Raw genomic sequence first — 26,909 nt, 5'->3', positions numbered from 1 at the left:
GCTATTTTCCTTTACCCATCTGCATGCATTATTTGTGCTGTCCATGCCGACGACTGCATGACAGGGTTCCTCCTACTCCTTAGGCTTCCAAACGGAGCCTGAATCAGCCTCATCTGAGTTACGGCACCATAAACTTTCAATCACCATTAGCTGAGATTTTCCCCATTTATATCCTGCTGCTCACTCACAACCTAGTTACCGTGAGGATAATCCTCAGCTGAAGGATGCCGCAACTGTGGATGCAGTTTGGCCAGTAGGTGTCACTCCTGTACAACAAATCGCATCCACCCTCCTCGAAGGAGCAATCAACACGGTTTCAGCAACCCAAGGTTCAGAGGCCTGGCCCGGAAATTAAACTAAGGACTTCCACAAACCATGCAATCGAGCTGGTCTCTAAACTGGGGGAGTTTGGGTTTTTTTTGGAAAGATGGTTCCACTTCTCCCCGGATTTTTTGCTGAACTTAGCACCCAAAGTGGTGAACTGGATTGGAAACTGGTTGACCGTGGCAGAGGGTGGTGGTAAATGGAATCTGCTCTGAGGGAAAGAAGGTGAGTAGTGGAGTTCCTCAGGGGTCACTGCTGGGGCCGACTCTGATGTATTGTAAGCCACATTGAGCCTGCAAAGAGGTGGGAAAATGTGGGATACAAATGCAATAAATAAAATAAAAAATATATTTGTGAGAGACATTGCTGAAAGGTCAGAAGAAAAAGTTTGCCTTTTTGCAGATGACATGAAGGTAGCCAATAGAGTGGATACCCTGGAGGGAGTAGAAACCATTCGAAGGGATCTCCAAACGTTGGAAGAATGGTCAAGGGTCTGGCAGTTAACATTTAATGCCAAGAAGTGCAGAGTGATGCACTTGGGGTGCAGAAATCCAAAAGAGATGTACCAGATAGGAGGGGAGAGATCGGTAAGCTCGGCTCAGGAGAGGGACCTTGGGGTGATGGTGTCCGAGGATTTCAAGGTGACAAAACAATGCAACAAGGTGGTGTCTGCGGCCAGAAGGCTGCATAGAGAGGGGTATAACCAGCAGAAGAAAGGAAGTGTTGATAGCCCTGTACAAGTTGTTGGTGAGGCCCCACTAGGAGTATTGTGTTCAGTTTTGGAGGCCGTACCTTGCTAAGGATGTAAAAAGAATCGAAGCGGTTCGAAGAAAAGCAACGAAAATGGTATGGGGTTTGCATAGCAAAGAGTACAAGGAGAGACTTCCTGACTTGAACACGTATTCTCTGGAGTAAAGGAGAAACAGGGGTGATATGATACAGACATTCAAATATTTGAAAGGTATTAATGGGGATAGCGTGTAAAATGTCCGAGTGGGTGCCCACCTGGGCAGCAGTGACCATCAAATGGTTTGGTTTGTTATGATGGCTGACGAGGAGGGTGGCCACTGAAAACTCAAAGTCCTGGATTTCAAGCGTGCTGACTTTAGTAAAATGGGGGAATACATGAGGAAGGAGATGGTGGGCTGGGAGGAAGTACGAGAAGTGGAAGGACAGTGGTCCAGGCTGAAAGAAGCTATAAATAGGGCCACGAACCTTTATGTAAGGAAAGTAAATAAAAGCAAGAGAAAAAGGAAACCAATATGGTTCTCCAAGCAAGTGGCTGAGAAAATAAAGGCTAAGAGTTGGCATTACAGAAATACAGAAAAACTCAAGAAAAGGAACACGAGGAGGAATACCGGATGAAACTGAAAGAAGCCAAGAGAGAGATATGTCTGGAGAAAGCGCAAGCGGAAGAACAAATGGCTAGAAATGTAAGGAGGGGTGACAAAATTTTCTTCAGGTATATTAGTGAAAGGAGAATGACTAAAAAGGGAATTGTGAGACTAAAAGATACTGCGAACCGCTATGTGGAAAGTGATGAAGAAAAAGCAAATTTGCTAAATAGATACTTTTGTTCTGTTTTCACAGGTGGGCCTGGGTGGGCCGGGGCGCACCCACTTGGGGCTCAGGCCCATCCAACAGTAGCACCACATTTAGCGGTAGCTGGTGGGGATCTCAAGCTCTGCCGGTTGAAGACTTCCTCCTAATGGTAACGAAAACGCAACTCTCCACAATACCGGCACCTGTGCATTCTCAGTTTTCAGCACATGCCTGCTGCAGACTGCCAAGGTGGAAAGAAGCGTTTTCCCCAACAGCTGAGATATTTTTTTGGGGGGGGGGGGGGGGGGGGGAGGGCAACTTGGTGCCCACCCAATTCTTGCCTAGGCTCACCCAAAATCTGTTGCCTGGCTACGCCTCTGGACCTTTCACATGGCAGTAAACAGCATTTATCGTCTGAGGCACTCGGCCGGCCTAAACTGTCCATGCCAAACTCTTCTGCAGTATTCTCTGTGCAGACTTCAAAAACAATAAGAAAGCTGAACGTTCTTTATATGAATTTAAAGGGCTTTTATTCACATATTTTGATCTGAAACATTTTTTTCCCAAAATCTCAATGAACGATACATTTTGCTTTTAATAATGAAAGACTATGGGACCTTTTACTAAAGCTTAGCGCGTACTAAATTCTCAGAACCCATAGGTACGTAACGGGCTTCTTAGAATTTAGTGCATGCTAATGTCCGTTATCGCATGCAAAGCTTTTGTAAAAGAGCCATTAGGAAATGTTTGTGCCAAATTCATCAAGGAACAACAGACTATAAGTCAAGCAGGTCTTACTGGTGATACCACAGCTTCAAAAACCAAAACCCTCATTGAAACTACATTTTTTTTTTTTTGCTCTCTGTGTGTTGTCACACTGATTGCGCCCTTGACAATAAACTGCCTCGGCACTCTCATTAGATGCTCTGTCCTGTACAAACATGGACAGTACCCCAGGGCCGCCGAGAGACTGGGCCGGGCTTGGGGCAAGGCCGCCCCCGTGGCCCTGCCCCACCACTCCCCCCCCCCCCCCCCGAGGTCGCCGCCACCGCCCCCCCCCCAAGGTCATTGCCGTCGCCACCCCCCCCTCCCCCTTCCGTCCGCCACCGGGCTGGGCCCCCTGCATTGAAATCACAGCACCACTCACATCCGTGTGAAAGCGCTGCAGGCAGCAGATCGCCTCCCATCGGCCCTCCTTCCCTCCTTGTGTCCCGCCCTCGCAGAAGTTACGTCAGACGAGGGCGGGACACAGGGAGGGAAGGAGGCCCGAAGGGAGGCGATCTGCTGCCCTGCTGCCTGCAACGCTTTCATGGAGGTGAGAGGTGCTGTGATTTCAATGCAGGGAGCCCGTCCCGGTGGCAGACGGTCAACAACGGAGGGCGGGTGGGACTGCAGTGCCGGGCCTGGGGAATTTTGTTCCCTCTGCCTCCCCCCCTCTCGGCGGCTATGCAGTACCCTTGAGACAATGTTTGCACCACTGTGAAATAGGTGATCCAGAGATCAATAACCTGCATGTACAGCCTTACCCCACTTCACACTGAAACCGTTAGACGTGATGGGCCCTGTCACAGTGGGTCGGGACGGTGGGCCTGGCCTATCTGGGCTGGTTGTGCAGACCAAAATTTCACTGGGATTGCTCTTCCCCTCCACATTGGACGCAGTGAGCTGCAGAAAAACAAAACATCCAGAGTTAGAGGCACAGCCTTATCAATAGCTGGACAGCAACGTAAGGAATGTCTCCTCCTAAAGGTATGAAGTGCATCATACTTGAAAGCAAATTTAAAGAATTAAAATATTAAATTTCCTTCTTATCACTTTCCAGTCCTATTAGTGTTGATGACTGCGGAAAATCACTGTGGCAATTTTGCATTCTCAGATGACAACTTCACTGCTGCCCAAGGGCAACAGCTGAACCCTGATGTTAATGCAAAATCTAAGCCGAAGTAATGAGATGGAAAAAAACCATGCTAAATAGCTCATTACCTATTAGACTTGTGAAAACTAGCGCATGGTAAAATGCAACTCAAGCCCATAAATGCAAAATGTGAAAATTAGGCCTCAGGGACATGTAGTTGAATTTCTGCACTACCATCCACATTAAGGCATGAACTTTGCCATCTACGTCAACGTATACTTTCCATCTCATTAACACCAGCTTTTAATAAGAGTGTTGAAGCCCGTGTTGATCCATGTTAACAGAAGGGCACTAGCAAGCTATAATTGCAACCCCTCATCCTTCCTGCTGTACCCCTGCCCAATCCCCCCCCCCCCCCCCCAATGACATCTCAGACTTTCAATTGTGAATTTCATAATTTATTTCCAACTTCACATAGGCCTATTAGCTAATACAACCATATAAAACATTGGTAGGTTGCAGCCTGCAAAGAGCGGGCGTCATCGTAATAGAAAAATCTAGCCACTGTTCAACTCTGTGAAACGTAACAACCTCTTGATCTATAAAAGTAAAGTTAATGAAACGTTCACCAACCAAAGTAGTAAGGAAGGCACAGTTATTACAATAAACTTACATTATAATTTATTTAGGTACATTTATACCCCACATTTTCCCACTATAGCGAGCACAATGTGGCTTACAAAATTACAAAGGTTTACAATGCATAGAGGGGAGTGACACAAAAGTGAGAAGGTCTGGAAAGCACAAGAGGATGATACAAGGATGCTTTACTAGGTGGAAGTAGTCGGTGGCTAAACGGATATAGTCAACAGGAGGAAGGTGAAGGCTTAGCATTAAGTGGGGGATAAGCCTTCTCAAATAAAAATGTTTTTAAGGATTTCTTGAATAGCTGGTGGTCGTCAATCACTTTTAGTTGCCTAGGTAGAGCGTTCCAAGATTTTGGGCTGACGTAGGAGAAAGATGATGAAAAAAGCAGTTTATATTTTACAGACATGCAGCTTGGATAATGTAGATTAAGGTAGGATCGAGCAGTCACCGATGCATTTCTTGAAGGTAGATCTATCAGATCTGACATGTAGGTAGGGGCCTCCCCATATAGTATCTTGTGAGTCAATGAGCAGATTTTGAAGGTAATACGGTCTGCAATGGGGAGCCAATGTAGGTTAAAACGAAGAGGTTGAGCATGATCAAAGCGTGATTTGCCTAGTATTAGCCTTGCAGCCATGTTTTGTGCAGTCTGGAGTTTTTTCAGAATGGAATTGCGGCAACCAGCATAAATTTCACTGCAGTAGTCAATATGCGATAGGACCAACCAGTGAGTAAGGGTTCGGAAGAGCTCCCTGGTGAGGAATTGCCTGAGATGCCTCAATCTCCACATGGAGTGGAACATTCTTTTAGTGATGAGTTTAGCTTGGCCGTCTAGTAGCAAGTGGTTATCCAACAAGACTCCAAGGATTTTTAGACTTTTTGAGATCGGGAGAGTATAATCCTTAGTGACGAGTAATGACAATTAAACTTACACTCCGCTACACACCAAATATTGGATCAGTGCGGATAACAATACGTACAAAAACTAGGACAACCCTAGGAAGTAACATTATCTAGAATTTACATTAAGTTAACAGAACCCCTAAAAAAAACAATAAAATATCCCATATACCAAAATTTAAGTATCTACTCCGTCAGATAAATACAAGGAAAAGAGATAGGTCTTTAATATCTTACAGAACTCCAAGTAACCTGAAGTCAATCTCAATTCAAAAGGAAGGGAGTTCCAACACCGAGGACCAAATACAACAATTTGATTATTTCAAAGTTACTTTTCTTGCTTGCTGCACAGCAAAATCATCAATTACACTGTCATAACTGAGAGCGACAGCTATTCCATGCTCAGTGGACAAAGTTAATATATCCCAATGTCGATTGATACTTTAATAAATCAAAAGTACAACAACTGGGGTAACAGAATCATTCAAATACTAATCTATTCACAGTGTCATGTACTAAAAGTACAGAAGAAGAACCCTCAGAACAGTATCACCAAGAGACACAGGGAACTCTGAGCAGGCGCGCGCTGCGGCACCCTCCCCCCAGCGGCGTGCATTGGGGGGGGGGGTGCTGCACCCCTAGGAACGCCACTGGATCAGGGGTGTAGCCAGACCTTGAGGTAGGAGGGGGCAAGAGTCTGATTTGGGGGGGGGGGGGGCACATTTTGGTCGCCGCTGTATATCTTTGCTGACGGGGGGTCCCCAACCCCACCAGCTGAAGACTTCATCCAGCGTTGGTCTCCGGTGCGACCAGCGCTGGACAAAAGTCTTGAGCAGGCGGGGGTTGGGGACCCCGCCAGCCAACCAGGGGCCCAAGCCCCCGTGGTCCCATCTAGCATCTTTAGCACATTTCCAGTAAAGTCATTTCCTGCCTCGGAGCTTAAAAGAATCAGATGACTGCAAGGCCCAATTTAGCAAATTCTCAGTGTTCCTGTGTTCATTTCCAGCCTCTACAACAGCTTCAGATGTTATGGGCAGGTCCCTGGAGTAACATAGTGGCTGCTACAGTGCACTGTACAGAAGGGGACCAGGCCCATATTCCACTCTGTTACACTTATGGTGGAAAATGTGAGCCACCAAAAACCTACTGTACCCATATATAGGTGACACCAGCAGACAGAAAGGTGCTGTACAGTTGGGTACAGTAGGTTTTTGGTGAGTTTTGGAGGGCTCCCTATCAAACATATAAACGGCAAGTGACCGACTCACCTGCAAATGCGCAGTAGAGTCGGAATGCTGAGAGTGTAGAAGTCCAAGCCCCGCCTCCACCAGCAGTACAGCCCAATAGGGAGGAGGGCTTGGACATGGGCGTGGAAATCGGAGGAGGAGGGAGCGGGGAGGGAAGGAGGGGGCGGAACTGAGGGAAACAGACCCTGGGGGGAGGGCAGGGGAGAGAGCAGGGTTGGTGGAGGGAGGGCGGGGGGTCACAGGAAAACAAAAAACTAGCCCGTTGTTACGGGCTTAATGGCTAATATAATATAAGGGGACAACGGTGAGATATGTACCTGGGATCTTTTATGTGAAGTCCACTGTGGCCAGTCTACCAAGAATGCTGGCTCCTCCTACATCCCAATGGCTTTGTTTAGTGCATTTTTCACTTGGACATTTTTTTTTTTCCGAAAATGGACCAAAATGATAAATGCACAGAGCACAAATACATTTAGCAAGTGGCCATTTTCAAAACAATAAAAAATTAAGACATTTTACTATTTTGAAAATTGCTGTATTTGCCAATTGGACGCTTTAAGCCCAATGTCCAAACTCGGACTTAGACATGCCCCTCCTAGTGTAATTGCGTCTCTAGACAACTGTACCCTCTGCGGCTGAACCACTCGCATAGCCCTAGGGACGGACCTGGTTAACAGTCAACACTAATGCAGCTTAACATATCCGTTCCAGAGACTGAAAGAGTGTCAGAGTATTCTAAAGCAAACAGGTCTACAGTTCTAATCAAATTTGCTCCTGATAAATCAGTGCAATACAGAGATTGTGTTCTACTGCAGAGAACTGATCTCTAGGGTCAGTTTCCACACTGAGGGACAATTTCTTTAACAGTTCTCTAAAGGAAAGCGGGAACCTGCTTTCCTTCATAGAACACCAACGCAACCAGGTATATAAGCATGCAAAAGGTTAGGTGTACTCAGCTAGTTGTTGGTGATATGGTATTCTGTACAGCCCGACCAAAACCGAATCTGCTACCAAAATTGGCTGCTCAGTTTCGGCAGAAACCGAAGCTGAAAACAAAACTGCCCCCTGGACCCAGACCCTCCCCGGCGATGCCCCCCCCCCCTTCAGCGTGCCCCATCCCCCGGGGTCTACCTTTTTGTTGGTGGTAGTGAGTGCAGGAGCATCTCCACTTACTCCTGCTCCTGAGCATGCCCGGCCCAGAAAATGGCTTCCGGGACTTTCAGCAGCAGTCTTGCGAGACTGGCCATGGGAGGTCCCCGCAGTATCTTGATAGCGGAATTGGCGCAGGCAAGAGGAGCTGCTGCTGGGGGGGGGGGGGGGGGAGGAGAGCTGCCGCCAGCAGACCTGTTTTTTGCTGGGGGGAAGGGGCTGAGAGAGATCGTGAGACCCCGGGGGGGGGGGGAGAGACAGTTTTAGTTTCAGCAGAGACTTGAACCTGAATTTCGACCCGGCTTTGGCGATGAATCCAAAAGCGAAACTCAGTCATCCTCTAGTATTCTGAAAGTTATGTGCGTTAACTGTAAGCCTTGCCCAGAGCCAGCCCATTTCTGAGTGTACCTGCAATCTACCCTCAGTTGAAGATATGTGCACAGTTACAGAATCACAGAAGAGAGGGTAGTAACAACATACAAGCATAAACAGAAAAGAAGCAACACTGGGCCTTCAGGATAGAGATAACGGTCGTCCTTTAATTTGAAAAAGACCCGACATGGGCTGTGTTTCGGTGTACAAACGCCTGCTTCAGGGGTCAGAATGGTTCTTATGGAAATAATCACGAAAAATGGAAATAACCAAGCAATCAGGGCATATTGCCCATAACGTTGTAATTGTCTGTGTAATCAAGCAGAACGCCGTCGGGTTTTTTTTACACTCAGAAACGGGCTGCCTCTGGGCAATATCCAAAAGAACCATTCTGACCCCTGAGGCAGGCGTTTGTATGCCGAAACACGGCCCCGTGTCAGATCTTTTTCAATTAAAAGGACAACCGTTCTCTCTATCCTGAAGGCCCAGTGTTGCTTCTTTTCTGTTTCTGTCGCAATTACAGAATGGCACGTAAGTACGTACCTGGCCTTTACGTACGAATGTGCGCACAAACACACGTTTATACTGGTATTCTGATCATTCATGTACATAACTGGTGCATGTTAGCGCCTATAGTATTACCCCTACCGTGTTTCCCCGAAAATAAGACACTGTCTTATATTAATTTTTGCCCCCCAAAATGCGCTAGGTCCTATTTTTCAGGGAAACATCGGGGTTGGCCCGCCCGCCCTCCCTCCGTCGCTCCCGGAACTAACCTTAAACGTCTCCTTTCACCTTTGCAGCAAGCAGCAGCAGGGCAGGCCACTCCTTCCTTCCGTGTCCCGCCCTCGCCTGACGTAATGTCCGCGAGGGCGGGACATGGAAGGAAGGAGAGGTCTGCCCTGCTGCTGCTTGCTGCGAAGGTGAAAGGAGGTATTTAAGGTTAGTTCCGGGAGCGACGGAGGGTGGGTGGAGGGGGGCCCGGCGACCTCGGGTGGGGGGGGGGGGGGGGGGGGGGGGCCTTGTCTGGCTCTCGGCAGCCCTGCTTTCAAACAAAAATTTGCTAGGTCTTACTTTCGGGGGAGGCCTTATATCTACCAATTCAGGAAAACCTCTACTAGGTCTTATTTTGGGGGGATGTCTTACTTTCGGGGAAACAGGGTATACGTTCCTGAAATCAATTCAAGGTGCTTTGATCCACCAGATAGTTCTCTTCGATTGAAACTACACTGGCTCCCTATCAAGGACTGCATTACTTTCAAAATTTGCTCTCTGGTTCACAAGATACTCTACGGTGATGCCCCAGGATATACGATTGATTTAATAGATCTTCCAGCCAGAATCAGTTCATCACGTACTTATCTGAACCTTCACTATCCAAGCTGCATAGGACTCGGATACAAATCAACCTACGCACCCAATTTTTCTTACTTAAGTACGCAAATGTGGAATGAATTACCAAAGAGTGTGAAAACGATGCACGACCATCAAAACTTCAAGCGAACTTTAAAGACCTATCTGTTTTGCAAGGCCTACCCTATTGATTCTGCTTAAATGCCTCTACTCTACAATGCATCTATACATACAGTGGGGGAAATAAGTATTTGATCCCTTGCTGATTTTGTAAGTTTGCCCACTGACAAAGACATGAGCAGCCCATAATTGAAGGGTAGGTTATTGGTAACAGTGAGAGATAGCACATCACAAATTAAATCCGGAAAATCACATTGTGGAAAGTATATGAATTTATTTGCATTCTGCAGAGGGAAATAAGTATTTAATCCCTCTGGCAAACAAGACCTAATACTTGGTGGCAAAACCCTTGTTGGCAAGCACAGCGGTCAGACGTCTTCTGTAGTTGATGATGAGGTTTGCACACATGTCAGGAGGAATTGTGGTCCACTCCTCTTTGCAGATCATCTCTAAATCATTAAGAGTTCTGGGCTGTCGCTTGGCAACTCGCAGCTTCAGCTCCCTCCATAAGTTTTCAATGGGATTAAGGTCTGGTGACTGGCTAGGCCACTCCATGACCCTAATGTGCTTCTTCCTGAGCCACTCCTTTGTTGCCTTGGCTGTATGTTTTGGGTCATTGTCGTGCTGGAAGACCCAGCCACGACCCATTTTTAAGGCCCTGGCGGAGGGAAGGAGGTTGTCACTCAGAATTGTACGGTACATGGCCCCATCCATTCTCCCATTGATGCGGTGAAGTAGTCCTGTGCCCTTAGCAGAGAACACCCCCAAAACATAACATTTCCACCTCCATGCTTGACAGTGGGGACGGTGTTCTTTGGGTCATAGGCAGCATTTCTCTTCCTCCAAACACGGCGAGTTGAGTTCATGCCAAAGAGCTCAATTTTTGTCTCATCTGACCACAGCACCTTCTCCCAATCACTCTCGGCATCATCCAGGTGTTCACTGGCAAACTTCAGACGGGCCGTCACATGTGCCTTCCGGAGCAGGGGGACCTTGCGGGCACTGCAGGATTGCAATCCTTTATGTCGTAATGTGTTACCAATGGTTTTCGTGGTGACAGTGGTCCCAGCTGCCTTGAGATCATTGACAAGTTCCCCCCTTGTAGTTGTAGGCTGATTTCTAACCTTCCTCATGATCAAGGATACCCCACGAGGTGAGATTTTGCGTGGAGCCCCAGATCTTTGTCGATTGACAGTCATTTTGTACTTCTTCCATTTTCTTACTATGGCACCAACAGTTGTCTCCTTCTCGCCCAGCGTCTTACTGATGGTTTTGTAGCCCATTCCAGCCTTGTGCAGGTGTATGATCTTGTCCCTGACATCCTTAGACAGCTCCTTGCTCTTGGCCATTTTGTAGAGGTTAGAGTCTGACTGATTCACTGAGTCTGTGGACAGGTGTCTTTCATACAGGTGACCATTGCCGACAGCTGTCTGTCATGCAGGTAACGAGTTGATTTGGAGCATCTACCTGGTCTGTAGGGGCCAGGTCTCTTACTGGTTGGTGGGGGATCAAATACTTATTTCCCTCTGCAGAATGCAAATAAATTCATATACTTTCCACAATGTGATTTTCCGGATTTAATTTGTGATGTGCTATCTCTCACTGTTACCAATAACCTACCCTTCAATTATGGGCTGCTCATGTCTTTGTCAGTGGGCAAACTTACAAAATCAGCAAGGGATCAAATACTTATTTCCCCCACTGTACATTGCAATGGACATTTTATTTCTTACTAGCAGTTGAGCCTGTAAAAACGGGCTGTTATTGGGGTTTTCCTTCCTTCCCCCTCCCTCCCTCTCTCCATCCCCGCGAGGTTGCCACCGCTACCGTTCCCCCCCCCCCCCCCCAGAGTCCCCGCCATCCCTCTACCCGGCCTGGGCTCTCTCTCTCTCCGCTACTAAACTTACACATCCATTCGCCGGAACGCAGCACGCACATCAGCTGAGCTGCCGTCGGCCCTTCCTTCTCTGCCTGTGTCCCGCCCTCCTGTGACGTAACGTCAGCGAGGGCGGGACACAGGCAGGGAAGGAAGGCTGACGGCAGCTCAGCTGATGTGCGTGCTGCGTTCCGGCGAATGGATGTGTAAGTTTAGTAGCGGAGAGAGGGCCCGGGCCAGGTGTGTGTGTGTGTGTATGGGGGGGGGGGGGGGGGGGGGTAACGGTAGCGGCGACCTCGGGTGGGGGGGGAGCGGTATCAACCTCGGCGGCGCAGTTTCCCTCTCTGTCCCGCCCTCGTCATCACGTATTGACGCGGGGGCGGGACAGAGAGGGAAGTCTCTACTGCGCATTTGCGAGTGAGTCGGTCACTCGCCATTTATATGTTTGATTTCCTTGTACCTTATTGTACCCATTTACCCCTACCTTACCTGACCCTTTTTCTAATTGTATTTGTTTAATACCTACCATACTTGGTGTACACCATTATGGTATTTTGTAAGCCACATTGAGCCTGCTAATATGTGGGAAAATGCGGGATACAAATGTAACAAATAAATAAATATTCAAACTATGGGTTATGAACACTGAATATTTTCCCAGATGCATAAAGGACTAGATTCTACAAGTCATGCCTACAAAATTGGTGCCGAAACGAAATATGCCTAGGCATATTCTATAAAGTACGCCTAAATTTAGGGGCGATTTATACAAAAATACTAGGACTAGAGGGCATGAGTTGAAGCTACAGTGTGGTAAATTTAAAACGAATCGGAGAAAATTTTTCTTCACCCAACGTGTAATTAGACTCTGGAATTCGTTGCCGGAGAACGTGGTACGGGCGGTTAGCTTGACGGAGTTTAAAAAGGGGTTAGATAGATTCCTAAAGGACAAGTCCATAGACCGCTATTAAATGGACTTGGAAAAATTCCGCATTTTTAGGTATAACTTGTCTGGAATGTTTTTACGTTTGGGGAGCGTGCCAGGTGCCCTTGACCTGGATTGGCCACTGTCGGTGACAGGATGCTGGGCTAGATGGACCTTTGGTCTTTCCCAGTATGGCACTACTTATGTACTTATGTACTAATATGCCTAATTTACGCGTGGTTCATAGAATACGCCGAGCACCCGACCAAGTGACTAAATTTGCTCGCGGGCAGTTACACCAAGTAAAACTTGGTGTAAACGCCAAAGTCTAAGTTACGCACAGACTGGATGTATTCTATAACCACATGCATAGATTTTAGAAACACCCATGACCTGCCCATTCCGCGCTTAAGACAGTACTGTGCGTAAGTTCTCATTAATGCCAATTAGTGTCAATAATTAAGTGGCAATTATTGGTGCTGATTGGCTTGTTATCTAATTAAGTTGCACATGCAAATCCAGCATATGACTGGATTTATACATGAAACTTAAGTCACACTATATAGAATCCGAGGGAAAGTGGGTGACTAAACTAAGTGGAATGCTACCACCTGCTGGACAAATGGTGAACTGCAAGTTATTCACTACGAAGCAAGATATTTGGTTGTTTTAAACAAAAGTGTGGTGAAAAATTCACCCAAAGAGTAATTATGACAATGTCAGCCCTTATGGGGAAAATTCCCTATAATGCCATATAGGCAACTGTCCCTTATTTCTGCAAGGAGGGGGTGAAGGTATGTCTTATTTACTCATTTGGTAGAATTTGGTAGAACTAAATAAAAGGCCAATGGATGGCACAGATAAAATCAAGAAAGGAAAAGAACTTACTCTAAATTTATATTGTCTGCTTCTTTTGAGATTTTTCACAGTACAGGTTAGATGGTCCCCTGTATACTTCGGATGAAAAACACTATCCTACAAGATTAAAAGAAAACAGAGAATGACTACATCATTGCAGAAAAAAAATGCAGACAGACAATCGCTTACACCGAATGTGCAAACCACTGCAGCTAGAATGCATGCTTTATATTCTCTCTTCATCATCAAAAATGTGGGCCAGAGGTATAAAATGATTATCTTCGAGGCTGCGACTGTGAGAAAGTCCCTGGTACTACTGGCTCTTGGTGTGGTTTGGAAGACGAACTGTTTTCATTCCTGACAAATGTTGGTTCTATACTTTTAACATGCTACAGGAAATGAAGGTTTAAAAAAGAAAAAAAAAATGAAGATGTTATCTTTTTACTGAACTAGTTGTGTGATCTTCTGTCCAGCCCTGAATTATACCTTCTTCAGAGCAGGGGTTAATTTGTGCATGAGAATCTATGCACTGTCAGGAGTAACAAGTGCTGTATAACATTAATCCCGCATTAAAAATGTGACGGCCTATACAAAAAAGGGTTGAATATCCATACCCGAATGCTTTCCTTTTTACCCTTTCTTATTCTGATACTTACGTTCTCCTCCTGCATATCCAGGGTGTACGAAATCTCTTCCTCGGACGTGCAAACTTCTGGTCTGCTCCACTGCAGTGTTATCCACGTGACTCCAGCTCGGCAGAGTCTTGGTGCCGAAGGCGTTGGAGGGATATTACCTGAGCTATAGCACACTACTTCCTGGCTGTAGCCACTATAGAGTGACAAGAAAGAAGACAGAGTCATGGCATCTGAGAATCCAACAGGTCTACGCGACACCCTGCCACAAAAGAACTCGCAAAAATTTAAAGGCAATTCTATAAAAGACATCTAAGTACCAATCGTGCACACTAATTTACAGAATAGGTGCACTTATGCGCGTTAATGACATCACAGACTGGCGTATATGTGCGTTATTCTATGAGCTTAGCACAATAGTCAAATGGTACGTCACAGCAAACATACTGTACCCGTGGGTGGAGCACAGACATGTCATGGGACTTCCGCTTAGAAATGCGCACACCTTTAGAACAGTATCAGATGCGCGTACTGCATGGCGCTTGTACACACCCCAGCTTATGCCAGCCGTTCATCTGGTGCAAACAGTCTTGCCTAAGCATCTGCACGCCAAAGCAGCTTTGCATTCTATAATGGGTTTGGCATGCCTTAATGCCGGTATAAAACTGTGCACTAATCCCTTAATTCTGTAAAAGTCGCCAAAAATCGCATGCACAAATTTGGGCATGTGACCAATTTAATTAAATAACAAGCTAATTAGCACCAATAAAAAGAACTGAATGGGCTTTGTTGCATTTGCTGCACCAGGAAACACTATCATGACTTAGTAAAATGATCCCTAATTAAGTTATTTAAGGGCCAAGTACATAAGCGTTGCCAAACTTGGACAGACCGAAGGTCCAACAAGCCCAGTATCCTGTTTCTAACCGTGGCTAATCCAGGTCATAAGTACCTGGCAAGATCCCAAAATAGTAAAACAGATTTTATGCTGCTTATCTTAGAAATAAGCAGTGGATTTTTCCCAAGTTCAATTTATTAAAGGCGTATGAATTTTTCTTTTAGGAAATTATTCATACCTTTTTAAAACCCTGTTAGGCTAACTGCTTTTACCACATTCTCTGGCAATGAATTCCAGAGTTTAATTACATATTGAGTGAAGAAATTATTTTCTCTGGTTTGTTTTGAATTTACTACTTAATAGTTTCATTCCGTGCCCCCTAGTCCTAGTAATTTTAGAAAGAGTAAACACGTGATCCACGTCTATATATTTCACTCTACTCATTATTTTATAGACCTCTATTATATCTCTCCTCAGCTGTATCTTCTCAAAGCGGAAGAGTCCTAGCCACGTCAGCCTTTCCTCATAGGAAGTCGTCCCACCCCCTTTATCATTTGTGTTTACCATCGTCGCCATTCTATTTTACCTACTGCTGAGTAAGGCTAAACTATTTCAGCCTATCAGTATGATCTCTTCTGCCAACTACTTAGGATGATGTAATCTCTATTACCTTGAAAATCAGACACCTTCATCTATTCCTTTTCTTTCCCATCTCCTTACTGAGATCTTTGCTTTTTTCTTTGCACTCACCTCTTTAATAAGGCTTTTGGCTAAGGGAGTTTTAAACATGGAGTTTTTCTACTCTCGGCCTTTCTGTCTGATACAATGTAAACCGCTTTGTTTTGATTACGAGAAAGGTGAGATATCAAATAAAGATGACCATAATGATGAAAAGTGAGTACCAATGAATTTCTCATTGCGGGTTAAGGATTACAGCACAGGTTCTGCAACTTATTAAACCATCCATCAACACTTGCCCTCAACAAAATCTATTCATTTGCACCAATAAGTCGTTCGTGTTAGTCATTCGTCATTTTTCAGGGAAAAGAAACAGCACAGTCAAAAGAGGCCGATGCCACACAGCAATGTAAAGAGCATTTGAAAGTCTCAAAGAAACACATTTTCGGAAGAGGGGACAAGGCTTACCTAGTGCCTATGTCATTTCGAGCTGCTAATCTAAAGGTGTAGCCCAGGGCTGGACAGAGCTTGGTCAATTTGCAGTGCCTTTGGCTTCCAAAGTAACATTCTCTGAAACTATTGTTTCTTTTCCCCTAGGAAAGAAAAACATTTCCGTAAGTGCTGTGAAATATCAGTCGTGTTTACACTGGATAATAAATATCTTAAGGAGTCGGTCTTCAGAGGTGGTGGCAATGGTGTTAATTTTAAATGCTATATTACGTACATAAGTAATGCCACAATGGGAAAAGACCAAGGGTCCATGGAGCCCAGCATCCTGTCCACGACAGCGGCCAATCCAGGCCAAGGGCACCTGGCGAGCTTCCCAAACGTACAAACAGTCTATACAATCAAGCCATTGTCACATCACTAATGAGGTTGGCTCTTATTGGTGGAATGAGCCACTATGACATCACAATAGGTTAAATCACTGCTCTATGTAATAAAAGTGAGCCAAGTAGAGGACATAAGTACATAAGTAATGCCACACTGGGAAAAGACCAAGGGTCCATCAAGCCCAGCATCCTGTCCATGACAGCGGCCAATCCAGGCCAAGGGCACCTGGCGAGCTTCCCAAACGTACAAACATTGCAACCTTGGGCTCCTTGTGTAATTGCCTTTTATACGGACACATCTTTCAGATTCATTTTCTGCTCCTAAATCTTCCTGGTTGCCACGTGTGCTTTTGGAATAGTAATTAAATTTTTGGTATCTAAGCAAAGTTTGAGGATATTCCCTGGGCACCATTGATTAAGGCAGTATGGTAGAAAATCATTTTTTTAATGTTTTGTATTCTGCATGGATATGTGATTTCCTAGTTGTGGGGCCAATCTCTGGGGTGCATCTGAGATAAGAAATTAGCTGCAAATGTTGTATAGCATCTACTTGTGTCATATGAACCGCCATTGAAATGAATTACTTTGCAAAGTTAAGCCCTCGCTACGTGGCAAATAAGAGTTTGGATTGTTTACACATTGCATTTAAAAATTCCAGCGAGAATTAAAAGTAGCAAATAAAGCCTGATCTAACTTATATAAGCGCATAAGTACATAAGTAATGCCATACTGGAAAAAGACCAAAGGTCCATCGAGCCCAGCATCCCGTCCCCGACAGCGGCCAATCCAGGTCAAGGGCACCTGGCGAGCTTCCCAAACGTACAAACATTCTATACATGTTATTCTTGGAATTGTGGATTTTTCCCAAGTCCATTTAGTAGCGGTTTATGGACTTGTCCTTTATTTATTTTATTACATTTGCACCCCACACTTTCCCACTCATAGCAGGTTCAATGCGGCTTACAGTATGGTATTCAGAACATCAAAGAAAATTGAAAAAAAAAAAACAGTAGAAAGTTAGAAAGGGCCTGGATTAAGTTGAAGGATCCTCAAAAATCACTGTGGATTTCTATTAAAACTTATCAATTAACGATTGTAGAGGCAGAGAGATTATATTATAGACATTAGGTGAAAATAATTTTAACCTAAAAATGCTTTTTAGAATATTTAAGGTTATCAATAGAAATCAAACAAAATAAAACATGGAAAAGAAAATAAGATGATACCTTTTTTATTGGACATAACTTAATACATTTCTTGATTAGCTTTCAAAGGTTGATGAAGGCTGACGAAGAAGGGCAACCTTCGAAAGCTAATCAAGAAATGTATTAAGTTATGTCCAATAAAAAAGGTATCATCTTATTTTCTTTTCCATGTTTTATTTTGTTTGATTTCTATTGATAACCTTAAGAGTGGACTAACACGGCTACCACACTCCTCTACTTAGAATATTTAATAACCTTACTAATACTGCAACAATAACTATGATCCCTGAAACACAGCATCCATCAGTGGAGGTACTGGCAAAATACTGTGTAGATTTAAACCGTCTAACCCCTTTTTAAACTCTGCCAAGAAGGGTGTCTGACTTTAGGTTTTAATTGATAAAAGACCGATACAACATCTCCTAATACTCAGTCTCCTCTCCCTGGCTTGTCTTGGTTTCTCCACTTAGTGTTGGAACCTTTTTTTTAACTAACTTCAAAGTGACCCAAGTGTACACGTTTGATTCTACTAAAAAGGTACCAAGCAATAACACCCTTGGCATGAAAATGCCAATCAACACTGATTTTTCTGAACCCTCAAAATATCCCTAATTAGATGGAAATAAGCACCTAAAAATAAAAGCCTTACGGTCACCTCATTAACATTATACCTTTATTTTAGCCAGAGCTGCTTTAACCGCCTATGGGCCCTCTCCCCCCCCCTCTCCCCACCAATCTAGCATCACAACTTCCTTATCCCCTCCCCCCCCCCCCCTTCCTGCCAGCCAGGCTGCTTGCTGGTGGAAAAAATTGGCATGCGGCAGGGAAACACTGTCTAGGCTGCACCAATGATGGCTCTACCATTCTCGCCTCTCAGAAACAGGAGGTCCATATCACGAGGTATAGGACTAGAAGGGCTAGGGTTACCATGGGAGGCATATTTTCAAAGCACTTAGCCTTCCAAAGTTCCATAGGTTTCTGCCCCGAAGGCGGAAGAGGTCACTAGACCACCAGGGCAGTAGTAAGGGGAAGGGGGTGACGGGGAGAGGGAAGTGACGGGGTGTGTGACAGGGGGGAGGGAAAAATGTGACAGGGGGCGGAGTGAGGGCATGAAAGGGGGTGGGGTGTGAAAGGGGGCGTGGCATGTGTCCTCCTTTTTGAAGCACAAAATATGGTAACCCTAAGAAGGGCCATCAATGGCACGGCCTAGGCAGAGGTTCTGCAACTTCACGCTGCTTTTTTTTAAACCGGGAAACAGGGGGACTGGAAGAGGACAGAGGGTAAGAAAATTGCTGGACTGGGAGGGGGGAGGGGATAGGAAGGGAGGGAGGGAAGGAAGCTTTTAGACTAGGGGAGGGGAGAGAAAGAAGAGGCTGGACCACAGTGGGCCTTCTGTTCATGGTTGCTGTTACCTATGGGTCCCCTGTTAAGCTGGGCCTGGGCAGCCTCCCCTTTTGCCCACAGATAAAAGTGACCCTGAGTTGAAAGAATATTTCAATCACTATCTTCCAAATACCAAACAAACAAAAACAAAATCATACAAAAATGTCCTTGAATACAGTCTATTGGTGTGGGATCACTGTCAGCACATACCCTGAATTCCATCTCTGTTATACACTTGTCTCCCACCCTTCCAGACTCTGCACTGCATAAAACATTTGCCAGCTGTTTGTATGTGGGACTTGAGACTTCCTGAATATGATACCTGTTGAGAATACTGTTTGCCAAATTGTATAACTTCCCTGGTGGCCAAAGTTTTGCCTGTATTCTCAGTTCCTCCACAAGACTGTTTGGTGACGAGATGCCTGTTGAGATTACCGTTATCACTACGTTGATTTTAGTTCAGTACTGGGGTTAAGCGAAATAAAATGGAAGTTTTTATTAACCAGTAAACATCCACAGAATTCAATCTATAGAGAACTCTGAAAAACACGGCCCTTGTTTACCACCTTGTGTCAATGTGCATTACTGCGATTTAATGTATATTTTTTAACTGCTGTGCCAGAGACAGGCTTACTTCCAATTTAATAAGAGAATGATATACACTGCACCTGGCAGTTAAAAGATCAGCACTTAATAAGGGTTGTAAAGTGAAACTAGCTAAATTAGCAGTAATATTCAGCCATGGCCGCTGTGTGTTTTGTAAATTTCTGGACTGTACCTGGATACCGGAGCTTATTCAGCCCAGTACCTGGATAAAGTTAGGACAACCTTTTCACTGCTCTAAAGTTTTTCAGACAGTTATCCAGTTAGGGCTAGATTCTATATATCACGCCTAAAAAAAATCAGCGCGGGAAATAAAATATGCCTAAATCTAGGCATAGTTTATAGAATAAACCCACCACCACCCTCCCGCAGGAGGTGGTGGAGATGAAAACGGTAACGGAATTCAAACATGCGTGGGATAAGCATAAAGGAATCCTGTTCGGTTCGGAAGGGATCCTCAGAAGCTTAGCCGAGATTGGGTGGCGGAGCCAGTGGGGGGAGGCGGGGCTAGTGCTGGGCAAGACTTCTACAGTCTGTGCCCTGAAAATGACAGATACAAATCAAGGTAAGGTATACACAAAAAGCAGCACATATGAGTTTATCTTGTTGGGCAGACTGGATGGACCGTGCAGGTCTTTTTCTGCCGTCATCTACTATGTTACTATGTTATTAAACGATATAACAAAGAACAGAGAGGCGATAATGTGCAAACAGTCGCACTAGAAAGCAGCACAGAGCAGACCAGTGGATGTAGAAAAAGTGCCCCGTTTTGAATAAAATTTCATTTTTTCTACAACCACTGGTGTGCTCTGTACTGTTTTCTTCATTAATTAATGCCCGATGTCCCCATATGGCTTATTATGGGAACACTGGGCACTAATGGGTTAAACAATACAAGCCTTATTATTCTCTATGGGGCCTCTATACTACTTACACACCTAGCTCAAATTAACAGATGTTAACACATGTTAAGTCATTAATGCAAATTATTACATGAAGGCCTGTATTTAAAATGTAAACAGCGCTATCAGTTTTAACAATACTGCATGTGGTTAACCATCTGGTTCCAGCATCTTCTCCACCTATCACATTCCTTGGCAATCTTCCTTTCCTCCCTGATATTTGAATTTACTAACCCAAGATCTTAACCTCAAGAAGAACAAGATGTAGAAATGAAAGATTTATACTTTACATTTTATATTTCCGTTTGCAGTTTTTAAGTTAATTGAATAATGAATGTTGAAAGCTGTGTGAACTGATGGTAGCTAGGGCTGGAGCCTTGATAATTTGTTCTACAGCTCACATGCAGTGGCACAGCCGTGGGGAGGCCTGGGTGGGCAGGGACCCATCCACTTTGGGCGCAGGCTCACCCAGCAGCAGAACACCTTCGCTGTGGCTGGCGGGATTCCCAAGCCTCACCAGCTGAAGAACTCTTCCTCCAGCAGCCAGAAGTCCTATGAAGCTCAGCAGTCGGCAGCATATCCCTGGGCCATTGACATCATTAGCATGCTCAGTTGTTGTGCAAAACTGAGTATGTACAGTGTGCCAGCAGAGGCTCGGGACATACCACTAACTGCTGTGGGGGGGGGGGGGGGGGGGAGGTTACTCCTGTTCGAAGACGAGCCGTGCAGTGCCTAAGCGACCAATTTTGGATTTAGTTTAACTGAGTGGTGAATTTTGGCTGCACATTTGGTTTTGGCCAGAACTGAAAAAATTGCCTATGCCTATTTTATAAAATACACATCATATACTAACTCTGTGCAAACCATTCCTCGGGAATGCCTATAATAAGTACATAAGTACTGCCATACTGGGAAAGACCAAAGGTCCATCGAGCCCAGCATCCTGTTTCCAACAGTGGCCAATCCAGGTCACAGATACCCGGCAAGATCCCAGAAAAGTACAAAACATTTTATACTGCTTACCCCAGAAATAGTGGATTTTCCCCAAGTCCATTTAATAACGGCCTATGGACTTTTCCTTTAGGAAGCCGCCCAAACCTTTTTTTAAACTCCGCTAAGCTAACCGCCTTTACCACATTCTCTGGCAACGAATTCCAGAGTTTAATTACGCGCTGAGTGAAGAAAACGTTTCTCAGATTCGTTTTAAATTTACTATAGTTTGCATAAAAGTAGGCCCCAGCCTTGCAGAAAATCTACTTTTCATACATGTAGATCCACCCACATAAAATTTTAGAATAGCCATTTTCTGTGTGTAAAGCCAGCTTTATACGAGGAAACTGCGTTATCAAATTACCCTCAAAAAGTACAGCTCTACACCTTGCTCCACAGTGCTTAAAATCTAGGTAAAGCACAGAATAAGGAAGTGACTTGTTCAAAGGCAGAAAGCTCATGGTGGATGTAGGACTCAAAACCATGAAAAGAACCATTTTTAATGCAATTTACACGTGCAAAAAGTATTTAATCCTGGCTTCCCTCGGTGCAGCCAGAAATTTAGACATTGCTCCAATTTCTACATTTTCTATCTAAAATGTGTCTTCATAGGTCTTTTTGAAAACTCCCCATCTCGAACACAGGTACACGCATATACGATGTCCTGCAACACACAGACTTTGACCAGCATTTTAGGGAAGGCACGCCTGAGGTGGGGTCAGGCATTGCATTGACCAGGAAAACTACCCACAGGAAAAGGAGGTGAAAGAAAATACTCCCTGGGTTATTTTTCCTTAGGCAATTACTACTACTACTACTATTTAGCATTTCTATAGCGTTACAAGGCGTACGCAGCGCTGCACAAACATAGAAGAAAGACAGTCCCTGCTCAAAGAGCTTACAATTCTTGAAGAGAACTGGTTTAAAATCTACAGGGGAAAGTACCAGGGGACACTACATCAAAATGTAGTTTTGCACCTCAAGAGAACTCTATGGCTCCATGTCAAATTGGACAGGCTGATCCACTCCTGACACACTGTGAGCATGAAGATGCAGCTCCGACAGGACAATACCACCTTGCATGCAACAAAATAAAAGGTTCAGTCTGTCCTTTATGGCATTGAGTTCCACAGTAACCCTGCTTATACCACATTGATGGGAAAATAACAGATCCAGTGCCGACACAGGAAATAACAGAAAATATAATTGCATGGTTTGGCAACTAGTTGTAGATAGCTATGTGTAATGAACTTAAAAATATAAAAAAAAGATATATATAAAATGAATTCCACTGTCCAACCAACTGCAGCTGTAATCCAGAGCGGTACCGAGGGATACGTGCGAAGGGAGACAAGGGCACCAAAACAGTTCCTTGTCAATTGTTTCCTGTTCTTGGCCATGGCGAAGAGGAGCGAGGTGGAAGCACCCTGGGGGCATGTTGTACAGGGCACATGTCTGGCTTGGTACTCTGCTGTTGCAGGTGCTGCAGTATACGAGCAATGGATATGTATATTTTCTCCAAGTTTCTTATCAAACATTACTCACTTGCATTATCAAACCTTACTCACTTGCAAATGCGCAGTACAGACTTCCCTATCTGTCCCGCCCTCGCGTCAAGACGTCATGATGTCAGAGGGCGGAACAGAGAGGGAAACGGAGACGAATTGTCGGCCGCCGCCGCTGCCGCCTGGAAAGGAACACCGTGCGAAACAACCTCCCCCCTCGCCGCCGCTCCCGCCCCCCTCCGTATCGGGCCCCCTGCACTGACCTGACAGCGCCTCTCACCTCCGTGTGGAAGCGCTGCAGGGAGGTGAGAGGCGCTGTCAGGTCAGTGCAGGGGGCCCGGCACGGAGAGGGGAGGGAGTGGCGGCGATGAGGGTAGCTGGACATGGGGGGAGAGGCCATGGTTGCTGGACTTGGGGTGAGAGCAGGGCAAAGAGGAGGGTTGCTGGAAATGGGGGGAGGCCAAGGGAAAGAGGAGGGTCGCTGGATATGGGGGGAGGAGACGGGGTGAGGCCAGGGGAGAGAGGAGGGCTGCAATACTCGCCCGTTTTTACAGGCTTAACGGCTAGTTAGATTATAAGCCAAACAAGATGTGGAAACAGGATTAGGCTCTTCAAAACAGACCAAGGACTCTGGCTATTTAAGTTCTCACTTCTTGTTTGGCTGTGTCTCACGTACGTGCAGGACGTCAGACTCACAGAAGCAGAAGCCTGCGCGGCCACATTGGTGATCTGCAAGGGCCGACTTCTACATGGAATGTTGCTAGTGGAATAGCAACATTCCATGTAGAATCTCAAATAGTAGCAACAGTGGAGGAGTGGCCTAGTGGTTAGGGTGGTGGACCTTGGTCCTGGGGAACTGAGTTCGATTCCCACCTCAGGCAGCTCCTTGTGACTCGTGACTCTGGGCAAGTCACTTAACCCTCCATTGCCCCAGGTACAAATAAGTACCTGTAAGCCGCATTGAGCCTGCCATGAGTGGGAAAGCGCGGGGTACAAATGTAACAAAATAAAAAAGAAAAAATGATAACAAAATTCAAGTGATTCCCAATTTTATAAGAAATATAACCACCATTAGCAGGCTATTTTTAGTTTAGTAATACTGGCAGCCAGCTCTGAAATGCTCTGCCAAGATACATCCGAACAGTTAACGATTATTTGCCCTTCAGGAAAACGCTGAAGACATATCTCTTCAACCACGCTTACCATAACGACCCAACTTAAGATTTCCAACCCACCCATACAACTTTGCTCTGACACTGATAATAACTTTGACTCAGATTATACCTTAGACCTCGTCTCCCTATAATCATTCTTAGTCTTTTCTTCTTCATCTCTCCTATACTATATCCCTCTTTATCCCTATTCCTTGCTTATCCTAGCTCTGTTTATCTCCCCATATCCAATTCAATTTATTTAAACCCTCATTACCATTATGCTATCCAGCTTGTAATATTTCACCTTACAAGACTTTGTTATTCTAGTTACTATGTAAGTCGCACTGAACCTGCTATGTGTGGGAAAGCGCGGGGTACAAATGTAATAAATAAATTCAGGGATACAGTTGCCAAATAAAGCAGATAATATATCTGTTTATATTTATGAGGATTTAAAGGGGATGCATCCATTTAATTGTGGCTGTTGAATATGCAGGCCTAAACTTAACAGATAAATGTATACATTTATGTCAGGGCTGCTATTTGTGCAACCCCCAAAATGGATAACTATCAGCTTAGCCAGGACTGCTTACCTATGGGCCAAATGGGCAGCTGCCCGGGCCCTGCCTAACAGGGGGGGCCCATAAGTAAAAGTGGCCTTGATGTTGCTAGAAGGTGGGCAAGTCGTAAGTTGCTCCTTCCATTACAAAATAAACAATAATAATAAAATTAAAATACATGGCATGAAATCCCATTGAATCAGCCCCGAGCCCAAACCCCTAACTGGTGCAATCTTATCCCATCCGATTCAGTACAGTTTTCATCATCTTCCCCAAAGTCGGCAGCAGGAGACGCACGACATCACCCCCTGCTGCTGTGGAACCGGTCACATGACAATCTGCAAGATTTTGCAGCTCCATCTCACGGACTGGCTCCGGCTCCACCGCAGCAGGTGATGACGTGCAATTAAGCACTTCTCCTGCCATCCTCCTGGTGGAGGTTTGCGACTGGGGCCATGCTGAGCTGCTTGAAGAACTGCATAAGTTCGTAACAAGTATTGCCACACTGGGACAGACCAAAGGTCCATCAAGCCCAGCATCCTGTTTCCAACAGTGGCCAACCCAGGTCACAAATACCTGGCAAGATCCCAGAAAACTCAATACGTTTTATGCTGCTTATCCCAGAAATAAGCAGTGGATTTTCCCAAAAGTCCATTTTACTAATGGACTTTTCCTTTAGGAAGCCGTCCAAACCTTTTTTAAACTCTGCTAAGCTAACCACCTTTACCACATTCTCTGGCCATGAATCCCAGAGTTTAATTACACGTTGAGTGAAGAGATATTTTTTCCCGATTCATTTTAAATTTACTGCTTTGTAGTTTTATTGCGTGTCCCCTAGTCCTAGCATTTTTGGAAAGAGTAAACAAACGCTTCATGTCTACCCGTTCCACTCCACTCATTATTTTATAGACCTCTACCATATCTCCCCTCAGCCGTCAGGTGGATGGGGTTCTGAAATAAGAAGAGGGTCAAATTAGTGGGTGGAGATGAGAAAGGGTTCTAGAAATGAGGGCAGGACAAGGGGGTCAGAATGGAGAGATGAAAGAAAGGAGTTCAAGAGTGGATGGTGGAGATGAGAAAGGGCTGTGACTGGAGGGAAGGAGGGAGTGACAAGGGAATCAGAGTGGAGAGAGGGAAGGGTAAAAGGGAGTCAAATTGGAGGAGGGGTAACTTGTAAAAAAAAAATGAAAGGAGGCTCCATCCAATAAAGTTTGTCCAGAGCCCCATAAGTATAAGTGGTTAAAGCAGCCCTGGACATAGCTTCTCAATTTCACCTTGCCCTGCCTCTGGTGCTTCCTACGTATACAAGTAAATTTTGGCTGGATCTTGAGTTGTCCAAACAGAAAGTATGCATTAGCCAGTGCAGGGTTTTTAATGCAGTCGGCATCATGTGTTAACCACATAAGTGCACTGACCTTACTCCCTCACCTCATTAGAAATACTTTTAGGTGAATAATATTTTGGTACTGATGCTTAGGAAAGGTACAAAAACAGCGGGAATAAAACACACTTACCTCATCCCACTCTAGAAGGTAGTTAGTGATTTTTGAGCCGTTGTCGACAGGAGCCTGAAATAACGGAAAGGAGGTCTCAGAACCATATAAAAAAAATTAAATACTTCAAAGGAACATGCAGTACAGGCTAATGGCTTTTACTGGTGAAAAGTCTTGTATTTAAGAGCTCAAAATTAAAACAAAGCTTCCTTCCAATAGGCTCAAGTGATGCAGGATTATAATAAAATATGTAGCAGTGCATAGTGAATTCTAGGCACTTAAGTTTCCCTGGTTTTTATGTTGTAATCTCTTTGGGAGAAAAAACGAGACAGCACCAAGCTGGAATTTTCACCTTTCTTAAAGTGACACTGATCCTCTGGTGCTGCTCAGAGCCGCTGGGCCAGGAAATTCTATAGTAGGATAATTCAGCTAAAGTTGTTACAAGGAATGCTACCCAAGGAGGGCTTTCACGCATCAGAACTTCTCTGTCTTTAAACATCTGGAAGGAGCAAGCTAAGAGGAATGAAGGGCAGAAGATAGCCGAGAGAGAGAGAGTTTTAGACAGGGGCGTAGCCAGACCTCGGCGGGGCCAGAGCCTGATGTGGGGGGGGGGGGGGGGCACTATTTAGCCACCTCCCCCCCCCCCCACCGCCGTTCCCCTCTGCCACTTTGGACCGCCGCCGCAACCACAACCCCCACCCCGCTGCCACATCAGGTACCTTGTTTGCTGGCAGGGGTCCCCAATCCACGCCAGCCGAGGAGTCTTCTTCAGCGCCGGTCGACTCCGGCGCCTTCCTTCTGAGATCATCTGTTTTTGACGCCTTACGTCCTGCACAGGGCTACATGCACGGTGCAGGATGTAAGGCGTCAGAAACAGATGATCCCACAACAAAGGCGCTGGAGTTGACCGGCGCTGAAGGAAACTCTTCGGCTGGCGGGGATTGGGGACCCCTGCCAGCAAACA

At 45.3% G+C, this 26,909-nt stretch overlaps 1 protein-coding gene across 2 annotated transcripts in view; it reads right to left on the bottom strand.

The window, feature by feature from the left end:
- FNDC3B (fibronectin type III domain containing 3B) overlaps positions 1–26,909 on the bottom strand; it is a 549,281-nt gene that overhangs the window by 91,716 nt on the left and 430,656 nt on the right. The window contains exons 11-15 of one of the 2 annotated variants that reach the window (XM_030216206.1): positions 25,967–26,020; positions 15,786–15,910; positions 13,826–13,997; positions 13,200–13,286; positions 3,393–3,531 (exon numbers count right to left, since the gene is read on the bottom strand). In XM_030216206.1, coding sequence (XP_030072066.1) covers positions 3,393–3,531; positions 13,200–13,286; positions 13,826–13,997; positions 15,786–15,910; positions 25,967–26,020 — 577 coding nt within the window. The remainder of the gene's footprint in view (positions 1–3,392; positions 3,532–13,199; positions 13,287–13,825; positions 13,998–15,785; positions 15,911–25,966; positions 26,021–26,909) is intronic. The other variant, XM_030216207.1, reaches the window with a different exon arrangement.

This window comes from Microcaecilia unicolor, chromosome 10 (genome assembly GCF_901765095.1).
Source record: "Microcaecilia unicolor chromosome 10, aMicUni1.1, whole genome shotgun sequence".
NCBI classification, from domain to species: domain Eukaryota; kingdom Metazoa; phylum Chordata; class Amphibia; order Gymnophiona; family Siphonopidae; genus Microcaecilia; species Microcaecilia unicolor.
The sequence above is the reverse complement of the archived record's forward strand: the minus strand, read 5'-3'. Positions and strand labels throughout refer to the sequence as shown.